Source organism: Fistularia commersonii, chromosome 30, assembly GCF_037954325.1.
Source record: "Fistularia commersonii isolate RoL2024-O1a breed Wild chromosome 30, RoL_Fcom_v1.0, whole genome shotgun sequence".
In the NCBI taxonomy this organism is placed as follows: Eukaryota; Metazoa; Chordata; class Actinopteri; order Syngnathiformes; family Fistulariidae; genus Fistularia; species Fistularia commersonii.
The window spans coordinates 8854128-8870109 of record NC_141313.1 but is presented as its reverse complement, the minus strand read 5'-3'; the positions used below and the strand labels follow the sequence as shown (position 1 = coordinate 8870109).

Here is a 15982-nt window from a genome sequence, read left to right as displayed (position 1 = left end):
GCTACAAAAGGAGAGAAAATCTAAACTAAACAAGGTATTTAACTTACAAAAAAAACATGGGGATTGATACAAAGCATAGGATACAAACGGGAGGTACAATGCTCTTTTATGAAATATTTTGCATTTGCAAGGAAGCAGCAGAGTCACACAATTCTCTTTTGCCATGGCTACTACCTGGGGAAAAGAAGAACGGGATATATGTTTTAAAGGGAAAATGATCAATGTTCAATGAATTTATTGATGAAGTTCAAGCATGGACAAAAAGTTCAGATGTTTCGAATCCTGTCAAGATGTAAATGAAATGAAGAGTGTGTAAAGTGAAATAAATCCAAATAACAGCTTTTCAAACGGTGAAAGCAAACAAATCAACATAAAAGTCACACATGGGCAGGGACAAGCAGGTTCAGCGGATCCTCCATTAGCCTGTAAACAGGCAGAGGCAGAGTGAGCTGCACTTGCCATCCATGAGCTGGAGGAGCAGGATCAACTGTTCGGGGGGTTCCTGAGGTGTTCCAAGACTAGCCTAGAAACGTAGACCTTTTGGCATGTCCTGAGTCTTCCTCGGGGCCCCCTCTTGGATGGACATGCCCAGAACACCTCACCAGGGAGGCGTCCGGGAGTCATCCTGACCAGATCGTCTGGCTCCTCTCCATGCGGAGGAGCAGGGACTCTACTCCTCACCCTGTCTCTCAGGGAGAGCCTGAACAACCTGCGTAGAAAACTTATTTCAACCACTTGGATCTTCAACCGTATTCTTTTGGTCATGACCCACAGCTCGTGAGGGTAGGAACGTGGATTGACCGGTGAATCGAGAGCTTCACCTTTTGGCTCAGCTCCTTCTTCACCAAGAAAGACCGACGCATAGTCAACATCACTGCTCACGCTACACCGATTCACCTGTCAATCTCCCACTCCAACCTTCCCTCACTCATGAACAAGACCCCAGAAATACTTGGAACTTCTGAGAACCATGGTCTCAGATTAGGAGGTGCTGATCCTCATCCCGGCTGCTTCCTATTCTGCTGCAAGCCGAGGGTTGGAGATCACGATCCAAGGAAGCCAACAGAACCACATCGTCTGCAAAAAGAAAAGACCCAATCCTGAGGCCACCACACCGGATCCCCTTGCCATCCTGGCTATGCCTAGAAATTCTGTCAATAAAATTTCTGAACAGAATCAGTGACAAATGGCATCCCTGGTGGAGTCCAACCATTACTGGAAATGAATCTCAACTTACGACCAGCAATGCAGACTATGTTCAGACACTGATCATACAGAAACCGAACAGCCTGTATTACAGGGCTCAGAACTCCATACTCCTGGAGCCCCATCTGGAGGATTCCCCGCAGGACGTGGTTGAATGCCTTCCACAAAACACATGTAGACTGCAAACTCCCACGCTCCCTTGAGGACCCTGGCGAGTGTATAGAGCTGGTCCACTTTTCCACAACCAGGACAAAAACTACACCACTCCTCCTGGATCCAAAGTTTAACGACCCAACAGACACTCCTCTCAGCACCCCCGAGTAGGCTTTTTATAGGAGGTTGAGGAGTGTGATCCCACTGTATTTGGCCTCCCTGAGCTCCTCTTACACCAGAGGTTTTGCCTTGCCGACCACCAAAGCCACATACTGCTTGGCCTGCTAGTACCTATCATAATATGTTTAGGTCCAGCTGTCATCTTCCCCCACCATGGTTCGTGGTCCACTGCCATTCTCAATTACGGACAGGTGTGTTGGAGCCAAAATACATTTTTGTTTGTTTGTTTCATTAATTTTGACCTCAATTTAATAATTGGTAAATGGGTGTGGCTGTCGTGTTCATTATGGGTGGATGTGTGATGTGGGGCGGGTGTAGAAGGACAGCCCAAAAATAATATTCTGATGAAGCATCATGCAGATAGGTCCGCGGTTTCAATGTGCCTTTTGTTTGTGTCATTTTCTGCAGGTTTTTTAACCTCTCCCTGGGCCAAGCAGTCATCCCCAGCTACCTGAAGTCCACTATAATCATCCCAGTCACAACAATGTCACCCACAACCAGCCTTAATGACCATCGCCCTGTTTCCCTCACAACTGTTATTATGAAGTGCTTCAAGAGACTGGTTCTCCAGCATATCAAAGACTGTTTTCCCCCTTCATTCAACTCCCACCAGTTCGCATTCCAGGCAAAGAGATTCACAAAGTACACCATCGCCATTGCACTACACGCTGGACTGAACCATCTGGAGCAATAGTAGGACTATGCCAGGATACTCTTTTTGATTATTTCTCGCCCTTCAATACAATCATCCCGGATATTCGGACCACCAAACTAGACACGCTTGGCCTCTCCCCTCCCACATGTAGCTGGATCAAGGACTTTTTGACCAACGGACCTCAGACTGTGAGACTTGGCCCAGCCTTTCCTCCAACTGCATACTGACCCCACAGTCAGAACAGCATCAAGGACATTTCACATCCTGGTTCCCAGCTGCATCAAAACAAGAACAAAAACATTTTTTTTCCAAAAGCCATCGCCCCCTTGAACTCTCACATGCAACAACATAACTCTGGCATAAATCAATCAATATATCTCACCCTTTGCATAATCATGCCAATAATCAATGAAATACTTGTTTACATGTGCAATACTTTTTAAACTTTTTATATTATTTTTCTACAGTCAGTTTGCACTGTCTTGCACTGTTTGCATAGTCCTCTCTATAGTCAATTTCCAGTCTTGAAGGATTATTACAGCTCACTGTTTGCACTGAAAGAATAAACTTTCCAGTCTTGTACATTCAGTAAAATGACAATAAAGGGCATTCTGTTCTGTGTATTTTGTTTTATTTTCAAAAAGTACTCCCAAACTCCTCTGCTGTTGGTTTTTCAAGTTCAGTTTATTCATTTCATATTCTTATGCACTTCATTGTTTTAGGTGACTCTGACTATCAATTCATAGCTTAATCTATATGTTTTACACATACCTTAATAAAGCAAGTGAAGTAAACATGTGGAAAGGAGAGATTACTGATTATGTGATGAAAAAGTAGAAAATCAAGTGTCAGAAATGTATTTGTGAAGTTGGTATTCTAATACGACTCATTTCTTATTTATTTTGGTGAAGTTGTAAAATAGAAATGTGTAAATTAATTTACATATGTGAACCTAAAACTTAAGTACAGTTGATAGCAATTAGCAAGTGCAGTTACAATTACAATCAAATAGCATTTGCAAGTAAATAGCAGGTACACTTAAATAGCACTGCTATTAGCTGAGAAATGGGAAATACTCCACGAACTAATACAAAGTTTGTTTTAGTTTTCAGCCACTGGAAAGTATATCAAATAGAGAATAAGAGTGGGTGACTTCTGCGTTGTAGCTAAAATACATAAAAGTAAAAGTTTTGCCGGGTGTTCTCAGACGGGCACGCAGTGTTACTCTAGGCTCCACTCTGCTTCTTCTTCGCTGCTTTCCGTGCCTCCATCATCCGCCATGAGAGGTTACTCACCCGCCCCCCAGCCGGTCAGCGATGGTCACAACCCGGCGGCACTATCATCTCCACTCCGCCCAGTCAGCGGAGGCTGAGCAAGGAGCTTAGCCGTTGCCGCCTCCGCCACCAGTTTGCGAGAAACCCACGGGAAAAGGCAGAATCCCGCGGGGAAGCTGGCACCACGAACTTGTCACTCGCCCCGTTCGCCTGGCATTAAAAGTCCCGGGTGGTTTAGCTAGCTACCCGTTAGCTAGCATGCGGCTGTCTTACCAAAGATAACTCCTTGTGGAATAGTTTCTGCTCGTCATGACCGGGCTAAAGTGTCGAAAAACAGAGCGACTGGAGGCAGGCAAGGAAGAGGAACGGCAGACTAAAGAACCGGCGTTACAGACTAAACGTAAGTTTAGCCAAGTTAGCTTTTTGCTAACTGAAGTAATGTGGCTCACCAAGCTCATTAGCTTCCGTCACAGAAGCAGCCGGCACCGGTTAACGCACCCTGGCAATTCACGATTATCCACACGAACAGAAAAATGCACATTTTGGCTGTTAATCAGGCTGTGTGTGTATATCGTTGATTTACCAAGCAGGAGTGAGTGACCCCAACACACCGGGGGAAGAGGAGGAAGAGGAGGATGCAGGTGAAAGACAGATTGAAAATGAAGGTGAAGACGAGGACCCTGGTCGTGAAGAGGTGGAATCCAGGGAACCCGAGTCGTCAGACAAAACAACCAAGACCGCTCCTGCTAGTATGTTTTCTGTACCGTCTGAATGTTGGGAGCAGTTTGACACACAGTCAGCTGTGACTGCACTCTCTTCACTACTCCTCAAAGTTTAACATGTTTATCACTATCAGAAACAAACCATGATTCCACTCATAGAGGGCCTTCCCTTTCTCTTTCTTCAGGCTGCTTCCTTTCAATATCACCGCAGCAAATAACTTTCTTCCATCTAACCCTCTCCTCTGCATCATCTTCTCTTACACTACCTTCATGTCCTCTTTCATTTCATCCATAAATTCCTCCAGTCCTCCTGCCTGGCAGTTCCAACCTCAGCATCCTTCTACCCAGATCCTATCCTATCCTTTCTATGTCCATGTCCAAATCGTCTCAGTCTGACAATATCTCCAGAACATTTCACAAGTGTTGTCCCTCCCTCTTATGGATCTCTAAATTCAATTCGTCATCCAGACTCCCAAAAGAAAACACTGACATCTTCATCTCTGCTGTCTTTATTTAAAAATTTAAAGTATTTATTGTCATATGTTCAGTCTGGAAACATGCATCCCTGTACAATGAATTTCTTATTTTGCTGTCCACAGTGAAGCCAGATAGATAGCCAAAAACCAAATGAAAAATAGTAAGCCTATAATTTCAAAGAACTGTAAACATTGCGGAGAAACATAAACAGTGCAAACAAGTACTTTATTTCAACTGTCTCTAAACCAGACAACATTGGTAACACCTCTGTCTTCTACACCTTTTCCTTTAATTCTGGCTGATGCTCTTCTATCACTAATCCCACCTGACTCTTACGGCAAGTGAACTGTCATAAAATGACTGAGAAATAGCAAAACATAGTGTGAATTTTCAATAAATGACCAGAGGAAGAGGTTAAAGGATTTGTTTAAAATGACCAAAAGTTTTTTTTTTTTCTAGAAATGACTTGAAAGAGGCAAAATTATTCCCATTGAATTATTGGGAATAAATTATAAGTTGCAGGAAATAATGAAGCAATGCATTAGAAACGTTTGGTTCACAGAAACTCTGCATTATCCCTGTGTGAAAGTTTGAGTTCAACACAAATGTGTCTGGACACATGAGTATGCTGTGTCACAGTAACTATGGAAATGACATTGATGCTCATCTTCTCAGGAAATGTATGAGAACAGAGGAGGTCAGGGAATTTTAAAAGCGTTCATTGTACCTTCCAAGTGATGTCTGCTTTTGTGTCTCCCAGCAGGTTTCCTGCAGCGCCTGGTCAGGGTCTTCTTTGGCTGTCTGGCAGCCGTAGCATGTGGAATCCTGTATGCAGCTTATTTATCCGCATATCATGACAGAAAGTTTTGGTTTTCTACTAGGCAGGTGGGTAATCTCTGTGTGAGTGATATGATTTCGGCAGCTATGCTGGATTGGTGTCCACAAATCAGCTTTTATTATCCATGTGGTATCACAGGAGGTGGAGAGGGAAATCACCTTTCAAGGAGGCAGTGGACTTTATTACTACTACTACAAACACATGCTGACAGCATCATCTTTTCAAAGAGGTACTTGCATTATTTTTGCTTCCCATAAAGAAGAGAACTGGAAGACGCTGTGTGTGAACCAAATATGATGAAGTGATTTGAATGAAAATGATTTTAAAACGTCTCTCCCTGAGGCATTTTATCAGCACATCAGACAACAGTGTAGATTCACATTGTGTCATTCGAACCTTCTTAGAAATGGAACTGTTTTTAAGTTTGGCTGAAATGGACATCAGGGACAGGGATACTCACAGCCCCTTTTGGTAAAGATACTTGGATATTTTATTTACCATACTTGGGTATAGAAAATCACATTTCCTTTACATAATATGGGTACAAAGAGGAGTCTTCTGATAGCATTTCTGTGTGTCTGGAATTCAGCTGCTTCCAGAAAGCATTTCACAAACCCACAAACAAATGAATGAGCATCCAACGATGTAGATTGCACCATTAAATTCATGTTTTTTTTTGTTTTACCATTGAGTGTAAAATCTACATTAAAAATGTGCACTTAAACCAGTGGCACCACATCACAGGGTAACAACATCCTGTATGATGTTAATATGTTTAATTCCTTAATCTCTGCACCATCTCCTCTACTTGTCCTGGAATCGTTGTCAGTTAAAATTTTCACACAATAATATTATTGAAGTGCTGTATCACTGAAGGAGCAAAGTATAATCCTTGGTCATGTTGAACCAACAAATCAAGGGTTTCTTCAGTGTTGCTGATTTTATTGGCTTTGTGTGTTTCAGGATTATATGAGTTGATGGTTGACAACAGGACTGTTTCAGGCCAAACCATCAACGCTGTGGAGCGTCTCTATCTGTATCCAGAGCTCATCGCCAGCTTCATGTACAGAGTCACTGGCAGCCAGGTTGTCAAACATGCTTACTGAAGTCTTTCCATGTGAGACTCAAATAGTCCTCTGAGCGTCTATATCAAGTATCTACAACGCTCATCCCGCACTCAGTCACGGGGGTCTTGAGCGTATCCCATCTGTCATTGGGCGAGAGGGAGGGTACACCGTGGATAGATCGCCAGTCCATCACATATTGAGGCATACTACCACTCTCACTCATTTACACAACACAGAGGCATAACTATTCACTCTTTAATTCATAAGTCTGATCAATTTCTGGTCTCCAATTGACATATTGCACATTTTGACCTGTGGAAGAACACAGGCCAATAAGATACAGGGGAGAACATGTTAGCTGTACGCAGGAAAGTCCCCTGGTTGGAATTGAACCAGGGACTGTCTTGCTGCAAGGCAGAAGTGCTAGCCACTGCGCTGCCCTTCATAAAGAACAAACTTAATGGACTCACATTAGCAATACAGATGTACTCATAACTGATCCAAGTCACAGCCATTTTTGTTGTGTTCACTTTAAAAAAGCACTTGCACCTCCACTTCGTCTTTTTGACCTAGCCGTACTACCTCATCATAACTTGTTGTCTGTGATATATTATTTATAATTTTTTGTACAATTGTGCCGTGGGTCTTCGAGAAATGCTATTTCAATCCTCTGTGAAATATATGGCAGTAATGAGAATAAAGCTGACCGACTTAAAACCACGGAGTTCTCCCTGTAACAACGGATCATCAGAAAACAGATTTTCCTTTTATTTTGGATTCAGTCTCTTGACAACTTTGTCACATTGCTCACAGGATGTTGTGGAGCCAATCTACTTCTATGTTGGAGCCGTGTTCGGCCTCCAGGCGCTCTACGCCACGGCCCTGTTTGTTTGCAGCTGGGTAATGAGTGGCACCTGGGTGGCTGGCATGTTGGCGGTAGCCTGGTATGTTATTAACAGGTGAGAGATGCATTCACACTGTCATCCATCTTATATTCGGAATTTTCGTTCATTTTTGTTTCATCTTTTTTTTTTTGAAACGTAAGATTATAATAAGCAGGTTGTTAGAGGCACCCTGCCTTTGCTTTCTGTTCTTCTCATTTCGCCTTATCCCTTCAGGGGCCGCCACAGTGAATCAACCCTCTCCGTCTAACCCTATTCTCTATATCCTCCTCTCTCACACCAACTACATTCATATCTTTTGTTTTTTTGTCTTCTGTGTTGTTTTATTTTTGTTTCAGACCAGATGCAATCAAAGTGGATCATGCAGTTCCCCTGCGTGACCACTGGGCCCTTCCCTACTATTCCTGTCAGGTGGCAGCTTTGACTGGTTTCCTGTGTAACAACATCAGCTCTGCTGCTGAGGTTACCGTTTCATCACACATATTTGTGAATGATGGTGAATGAACACATGCTTTCATATGCTGAAAACATTTCCCCCATTCTGTAGATGTTCTGCTACCTGACCATGATTGCCACCACCTTCTTCTTCCTTCTGGTCTGGGAACACAGCCATTACGTGCTCTTCATTCAAGGGCTCTGTCTGTTTTTGCTCGATTCTTTTGACCTGGTGCCGCCTAGGAAGGTAACCTTGTCTGTTGTAATTTGATTTGATTTTTTTTCCTCCTTTTTGATATGAGTTTGTATTTATAGTTTACATTGAAATGGTGGACGTTGCTTTCCCCTGCCATTGTTAAATTACAAGTTTTTGATTTTGTGCCTGCAATTGTTGTTAACTCACAAAGCATTTCCTTGTTCATTTTTCTTTGTGTCGGTCTTTGCCCCGTCTGGGTCTTTTGGGTTTTGGCTGCACAGATGGCTGACATTCACAAGGTCTACCTGAGCTCCTTGTTCCTGGTGTACCTGTTTCAGTTCCAGAACCCAGCCCTGCTTAGCTCGCCCCTCCTCAGCCTGCTGATTGGCTCAGTGCTCGTGAGATACTTCCAGGTGGGAAGCAGCTTCCGCAGACAACAATTTGACACATTCAGGTGTGTCAAATTGTAACAAATTACTGGTAATATTGTCAAAGGAGAGAAACTTTTTATTGGTATAAATTGAGTAGTCTGAAGTCATTTGTTTTTACCAATACCCAAGAAGAAGGTACATGTCCTAAAAATGCATTATTATTTGATTTTTTTTTTTTTTTTTTGTGATACTGTCTTATCTCCAGTGGAACAGTGAAATAGTTTATTCATATTAGAGTTGGTGGAGAGAAACCCACTAGTTTCTCTCGGTTATAATTTTCCAAGTAATTTGATACTGCACCTCTCTACACATGTAATTCATAGGGGTAAGCTTAGAGGCAAAGAAACATAGTGTTTCTCTGTCTTGTAGAAAAAAATGAAGATTGGACCCCTCGTGGCAAGAGTGATGAAGTTGTTCCTACATTTCCACCTGGTTTTCTCCACCGGCATCACAGTCAGTTACTTGATCAAGGTGAAATCCTCAGGACACAAGCTGGCCAGTTCTGTTGGGCCACTTCCAAGATAACCCAATGTTTTGATTTTAATGTGTCGTCTAATAAAAATGTTCCTCATTAACAGAAAGTTTTACCTGGAAGTGAGGGGGACTTCATATTGAAGTTCCTTGAAGTAAAATTTGGACTCAACACAACAACGTAAGTCACAAAACATGAATCAGCAGTCAATGTCAGTTTATCAATATATTATGAATAATAGTGTTGGTCGAGTTTGAAATCATATTTCCCTTATGTTGTGATCCCAACTTTCATTATGTAGGAACGGTTACCCCTCATTTTGTACCATAGTATGTAGTTTTATTGATTTATTTTATTTTATTTTTCAAGTAGAAATTGTGTCCTCCTTTCTTTTGCAGAGACTTTGTCACAAATTTACTCCTGTGCCAAGAAAGCCTCCAGACACCTGGTCAGGATTTATTTCTGCGACTCACCCAGGCCTCAGTTCTCCCCTTCTATCTGCTTGTTCTTGCCATCTGCTCGCTGTCCACTTTGCAGACCATCTATGAAAGACTCAGGTGAGTGGCTTGTATCCCACAACAGAGCGCTCCATGTTCTCTTTCCAATATTACATTACAGCTGAGGGTTTAGTGATTCAAAGATTCCATATTTTATAATGTTCTCAGTTAATGAATTGTAGGTGATTCAGCCTCAAATAAACCTCTATATGAAGTTTGAAGACTTTATTCTAGAGGGCTGTTTTTGTGACTGGTAGAAATGCCCGAATGAAGATTTAATGTCAAACAATGCTTTTCACTCGCTTTCAGTGGTCAGCCAAAGAAACCCAAGCTGAAGCTTGAAGATGGGCAAATAGGGGAACAGCCCGAGGTCATCTTTCATGTTTTTCACACATTGTTTTTTGGAGGCCTGACCATGTTGTTTGATGGGTAGGGTCACCAGTAAGAGACGGCTTTATGTCGTTTGTTTTATTTATTTATTTGTTTGTTTGTTTGTTTGTTTATTTTCAAATAATGAACAATGTTCTCATTTGCAGGATAAAGTACCTGTGGACCCCATACATCTGCATGTTCACAGCCTTTGGGGTGTGTTCCCCAGACCTGTGGATGACCGTGTTCAAGTGGCTCAAACTGAAGTCCATCCACCCTGTGTTTCTGGTGAGTAGACTGACGCCTTAACACACGGTGTATCACAGCTCTAAGCCATCACAAGTGGACAGTACAATTGTCTGCTCAGATCACATGACCTGTAGCAATCTTAATGTCTAAAGGGATAATTTTATTATATCATCGTCCCAACAGTTCATTAGCTCCAGTAGGTTGAGCTGTATGTTCAACCAGGGGCCTCAAACTACATTCAGCTACAGTTTACCTGCTGGAACATGACTGCGAGATAAAATGCAAGTAATTAATTGCCTGAAATTTCACTTGCAAACAAATGTATCAATTCTCACAGTGTGGTCCATCAGCATTTTATATATATTTTAGCCATATCTTCTCTGAAAGCTTTTGACAGACTTATTGAGGTGATAAAGAATTAAGATAAATTTTATTGAATCCATAGGGTATTCCTTTACCACAGCCGCGTAACGATTATAATGTCAAAAAAAGGTAAATAAATAGGAATATAAATATGAACATTAATGCAGCCAATGATGGAGTCACTGGAGAACTTCTGGAGGTGGCAGGAGCTGGAGTTGTACCGGAAGTCGGAGGTGAAAAGGGTGAAAAGGACGAGTGGGGAAGATGATTGCATCCTCCACACCCATGTGCTGCCTGTACGCAAACTGCAGAGGGTCAAAGGAAACAGATGGCCGGTCTTTCAGGTGCTGGAGCACAAGCCTCTTGAATAACTTCATGGCATGTGATGTTAGTGCCCTCGGCTGGTAGCCTCGGCTGGACGTCCCTTCTTGGGTACAAGGACAATGCAGGAGGTCTTCCAGAGGTCAGGCACCTTCAGCAACCTCAGAGAGAGGTTGAAGAGGTGCTGGAAGACCCCAGCAAGCTGCCCAGCACACACGTTCAGGACCCTGGGGCTGATGTTGTCCGGCCCATTGGCTTTGCTCTGCTTCAACCTGGAGAACTCCCTCTGCACCTGGCTGGAGGGGAGCGTGAGGCCGTGGTTGTGGAGAGGGTGGGGGTGTCTGTGTCAGTGTTCAGGGGGATGGGGAGTGATGTGGGGGGGATACTGACCGAGGGGGCTGCTGGTGATGGGGGTAGGGGGGAAAAGTTGTGTGTATGTTAATGTTCCAATGGATGTATTAGGGGGCTGGGGTGGGGGCTGTCAGTGGAAGCTTCCAGTGGGCAGCCTGACCCCCCTGTCAGGTGGCGACCATGTATGAGCTCGGGGAATGGGATGGTGTGGTGGTAGTGGGGGGGAGGTTGTTCTTCAGGGATGGAGGGGGGGCTTTGTGTGTGAGTTCCTGGTGGGCGGGGGGACGACTGGTAGTGGCCATGTCCATGCTCAAGAGAAGGGGTGGGTCAGTGGAGGAGGGGGGGCTGTCCGTGGCAGTTGTGGATGGGCGGGGGAAGGGGGGGCAGGTAGTGGTTGCATCCGGGTTTGAGTAGATGGTGAGGCAGGGTGAGTGGGAGCTGTCCTTGGATGTTGCTGTTGCTGGGCAGAGAGAGAGGACGGGGGGGGCAAGGTGTTGATGGGGGGTGCAGAGCATATAGCAGAGATGTGAGGAGGTGAGGAGGAGGGGAAAGGGAGCCCAGAACTCACTGGGGTGTCAAACCTATTGAAGAAAAGGTTTAGCTCCGCAGCAAAATCAGGGCCGCTCTAGGCGTGGTTTTCCCACAGCCTATCATCAACCTCACCTCCCTCCAAACCCCCTTGATTTTACTCTGCTCCATCTTAGACTCAACTTTTTTTATTATAGTTGAGTTTTGCCTCCCTCAGTTTCCTCCATACCCCCCTTGGGACAGCCCTGAGGGTCTGGTGGTCCTTAACCATTAAGAAGGCCTCTGATGTCCTTGTTGATCCATGGCTTGTTATTGAAACAACAGCCCTTTTTTGATGGGACAATGTTGTCCTCATAGAATTTGATGTTGCCTGTTATGCAACGGGGGAGGCCCTGGATGCTGTCACTGAATTCCTTTTCAAACAAACAACTTAGAAAAAACATTGTTCCAACATACACTTCTGGAAGCACTTTAAAAGAATCTGAATGAACAAATATGACATTTTGAATTTTTGAATGGCCTTTGATCTATTTCTTTCCAGTGCTATTTTAGTATTTACTGTTTCATACGCACGCAGAATTAACTCTTCATCCAGTATGATCATGACGCTTCTTTCCGTTCTCCTGCCGTCTTCTCCTTTTCAGTCTCTGATTCTGAGCACTGCGGTTCCCACCATCATCGGGATCAGTTTGTGGAGAGAGGTGAGATTCTCCGCTTGTTATTTGTTAAAGCAAGATTACAACTCTTGACTCTGTCCCTCCTCTGTCTGCCAGTACTGCCCACGAGTCTTGGCAGAGCTCTCAGACTTACAGGAGTTTTATGACGGTGATACAATTGAGCTGATTAATTGGATCAGGTGAGTCACTTTGGAGAAATACTTTTCCACTCATGTCTCTTTCTATTTGCCTTTCATTTTTTTTTCCCTTAACCATCATTTATGTTGTTTGCTTTATTTTGTTGAGCCTGTATGGTGGTATCAAATGTCTCCCGGTCCTTCCAGAATGCAGGCCCCAGTGGGAGCGGTGTTTGCTGCCAGCCCTCAGCTGCTGGGAACTGTGAAGTTGTGTTCAGGTTCCGCCGTCACCTCATTGCCGCTTTACTCGGATATCGACTTACTGCGGAGGAGTGAGGAAGTGAGTGTCTCAACACAGCTGAGCAACATTGGCTGGTGAAAGACAAAACGCAATTTACAGCGTGTTAGAATACTGCGTTCTCCTGCCAGTCTCCCAGTCTCTCATTGCCTGAACTTTTACAGATGCACAACAGAATTATGGCACATGGAATTGATTGATTTACTCAAATGGCCTAATATTTAAAAACAGCTGATAACATGTGTTAGTCTTATCTGCCGCTGATACAATGAAGTATTCACTTTCACTTATTATTCTTAAGCATGCCACTGTTTTCCCATAATATTACATGTAATTTCCAACTTGTACTAGATCTTGGTAATTGGGCAATGACTCATGTCAGTGGATGAACAATGATCTTGTAGATTTTGATATAACAAACTATTTTGCGTGACACAATATGACGGCTTGGTGATTTTTCAGAATAAGGCCATATATTTCCCAGCCCTATTTTTCATATCCAAAGGACTGGGATTTCACATTCAGATTAAGAAAAATAGACTGACGCCTGAGAACGTTGTACATTATTTTGGGAGACCAGAGAAAAAGGATTTATGTATATTTACTCTCTCCTCCCTGCAGACTTATCAAGTTTATGCATTGAGATCTGCAGAAGATATCTACAAGATTCTGGCCTCTCAGAAGACAAACTATGTTATTATTGAGGAATCCATTTGCAATGAGTTCCACCGGGGCTGCAGGATCAAAGACTTGCTCGACATCTCAAATGGACATGTGAGTTTGTCACATTTTACTAAAATAGATCATTTTAAAGTGTATCAAATGACCACGTAAATGTTACTGGGACCATGCAATGCAAAATAGAATATATGCGGGTTACCTGTCAGCCAAGGCTTCAGTCTGAACCAGAGCGTTCCTTGGTAAATGGAAGGCATTCAGAGGAACAGCTGAAATTCTTGTTGATGAAATCAATGCATCTTGAAACATGATCTTGAGATGAGTTATAGATGAAGGAATGTCCCATGTATTCTTGTCCCTTTCAGGTGGTTTATGACCAGGGAGAGATTTACTCCTTCTCCAAGCACAGACGATTTTGCCAGGAGATAAAAAAGAATTACTCGCCTTACACAAACTACTTCACGAGAGTTTTCTGGAACCGCTCGTACCACGTCTACAAAGTCAACACTGTCATCTCCTTTCAGTACTGACTGCAGTGTTCCCGATGAGACGTGACCGATCCCGTGTCTGCCTTTCTCCTCTGCTTCATATCGTACCCCCGACCTAACCCGATGCACTGCGAAATGTCTCTGGCTCAGTGTGTGGTCAGGTGTCACATCACTGCGATGTTAAACTACACAAGTGCGGCATTGAGGATCTGCACATTTTAAGCAAGGAGGTCAATGAGCACATTATCGGGCCCGGAAATGGACCCTGATGTTTTTGAAATTTGCCATAATAATGCCTGTACTGTAGTTTTATAAGCTGTCTGTTACTGATACTTATACCGATGCATTTTTGAGTGAGGCTACTGTGTCCGCTGATGCAGTTTTTGAAAACAACAGCAGACTCACACTGCAAACCTCTGCCACAACTCAATGCCACAAACCTAATGTACTGCATTTTGGCTGGCTAATTTTTTGGAAAGGAAAATGACTCCCCAAAGAGTCATGGTGTTGCAGAAAAAAGGTCAAAGCCCGAAAAAAAAATCATGTGAAAACTATCCTATAAGTTATCAGATTCTTCTTCGGACCATGCTTCTTCACAGTATGCTCCCCTGCCTTCACAGTGTTCAGTGAAAATGAGCTTGGTAGTTTGTTCGAGTTGTTCTGCCGACAGACATCTACCCAAATATGGAATCCCTGTTGGCTCCTAGATAAAAGAGTGGATTTTTGGAAAGGAATACAGATACTTGATAGTAAAACAAATTCTGATGCTGATAAACCGCTGATATTTGAGTCAAATAATCCATTACAACCAGCTGTGCGGGATCGCTGTTTTAACCCAGGGGAATGTCAGATAGACATAATGCTTAAGTTGATAAGGAAAATTATGTTCATGGTGAAAAACTACAACGCGACCTCAGATTTGCTGAACATTCATATAAGAACTGTTTTAATGTGGATCTTCGTATGTGGAAGCTTTGATTATGTCCTGTTTTGACAATGCGATGCAATATCAGAATCGGCTGCCGTCTATCCAAGTGACAAGGTTGCATTTGATGTCCTGATATTGACCTCACTGGCCACGTCAAACCGCGTATCTGGGTATCTGGTTTGCTGTCTGCAGGGAATGGTGATAAAAGCAAATCAGACAGATGTTTCTCATTTCTGTTAACATGTTTGCTCATGCCGGTATAATGCTGACAGCTTAGTATTGGCTGATTAAATCCATCAGGCTTCGTTCTCAAGACAAAATGGTGTAGCTATAAGATGGATTACAGACCCAAACTTTAATTCAGACAAGAATAGCTACAGTCCCTTTATTTCTTGTCAAAAAGTACGATTGCGTGTCATTTGTTTGTCAATATTTGACATATTTGCTGACCTTGTCCTGTTGACTCCTAGAGACACCTAGATGGCTGGCCTTGCTGTAGAATACCCTGCAGAGGAGTTATCTGAAAATCTGCCATACTATCACATTATGTATAGGGTTTATCCTTTCCCTTTGAAAACAATCTAAATAACTACGTCCAGATGGACTGGCTTGCTTGCGTCCCAGCATCTTCAGACATTCTGTAAATGGTGACTGGAAGGGTTATGGGATTTTTTAAGGAATGACCACAGACATTTTATTCCTGAGCTGCTCATTTAATCTTGTTCTCCAACCTCATCTCAATGCCTTACATGAATCAAGCGATTGACACTGGCAGCTTTCTTTTTCCGGAAACAGGACTCCTTTCTTCTCTCCCCGTCTCGGTCGTTTCTTCACTTTTATGTTTTACTTCAAGTATTTGGTGGTTAATTTACTTTTGCTATCAAATGTAAAATAAGTCTCTTCAAATGGCCATGGACATGTTGTCATTCATGCCATAAAAGTTAATCATACTGTAGCGACCCTGCAGAACTGTTGTAAGCATTGTTTCCCAACCACTGTGCCGTGGAAAAATGCCCACTTTCACCTGATTGGTCTAGAAATGACTTATTCAGCGAAAGCATGTCTTCGTACGTCTGTCTATGTGGGCTGCGTGCAGTGACAGGCAGAACAA

General features: G+C 43.1%; 1 protein-coding gene across 3 annotated transcripts; it reads left to right on the top strand.

Annotated features, from left to right (window-relative positions):
* Nucleotides 1-3491: 3491 nt before the first annotated feature.
* LOC147216348 (putative C-mannosyltransferase DPY19L4) lies at nucleotides 3492-15837 on the top strand. Of its 3 annotated transcripts, none has more exons than XM_086178192.1 (19): nucleotides 3492-3868; nucleotides 4056-4217; nucleotides 5431-5552; nucleotides 5644-5734; nucleotides 6469-6590; nucleotides 7386-7531; nucleotides 7813-7936; nucleotides 8022-8156; nucleotides 8387-8518; nucleotides 8906-9007; nucleotides 9115-9188; nucleotides 9407-9565; nucleotides 9815-9934; nucleotides 10042-10162; nucleotides 12331-12387; nucleotides 12460-12542; nucleotides 12687-12819; nucleotides 13399-13551; nucleotides 13821-15837. In XM_086178192.1, the coding sequence occupies exons 1-19, from the start codon at nucleotides 3778-3780 to the stop codon at nucleotides 13983-13985; spliced, it is 2292 nt and encodes a 763-aa protein (XP_086034318.1). In that variant the 5' UTR covers nucleotides 3492-3777; the 3' UTR covers nucleotides 13986-15837. The 3 variants fall into 3 exon arrangements, with proteins under 3 accessions (XP_086034318.1, XP_086034316.1, XP_086034317.1); XM_086178190.1 differs by having other exon boundaries at nucleotides 3493-3868; nucleotides 5428-5552; XM_086178191.1 differs by having other exon boundaries at nucleotides 3494-3868; nucleotides 4059-4217; nucleotides 5428-5552.
* The last annotated feature ends 145 nt before the right edge of the window (nucleotides 15838-15982 follow it).

Bases quoted from the DNA above. Each gene is read 5' to 3' on its own strand.
- LOC147216348 (XM_086178190.1), top strand. From the start codon at position 3,778: ATGACCGGGCTAAAGTGTCGAAAAACAGAGCGACTGGAGGCAGGCAAG. The intron at 5,735-6,468 runs GTACTTGCATTA...TGTGTGTTTCAG, and splicing joins AGCATCATCTTTTCAAAGAG to GATTATATGAGTTGATGGTT. The intron at 10,163-12,330 runs GTGAGTAGACTG...TCTCCTTTTCAG, and splicing joins CCATCCACCCTGTGTTTCTG to TCTCTGATTCTGAGCACTGC.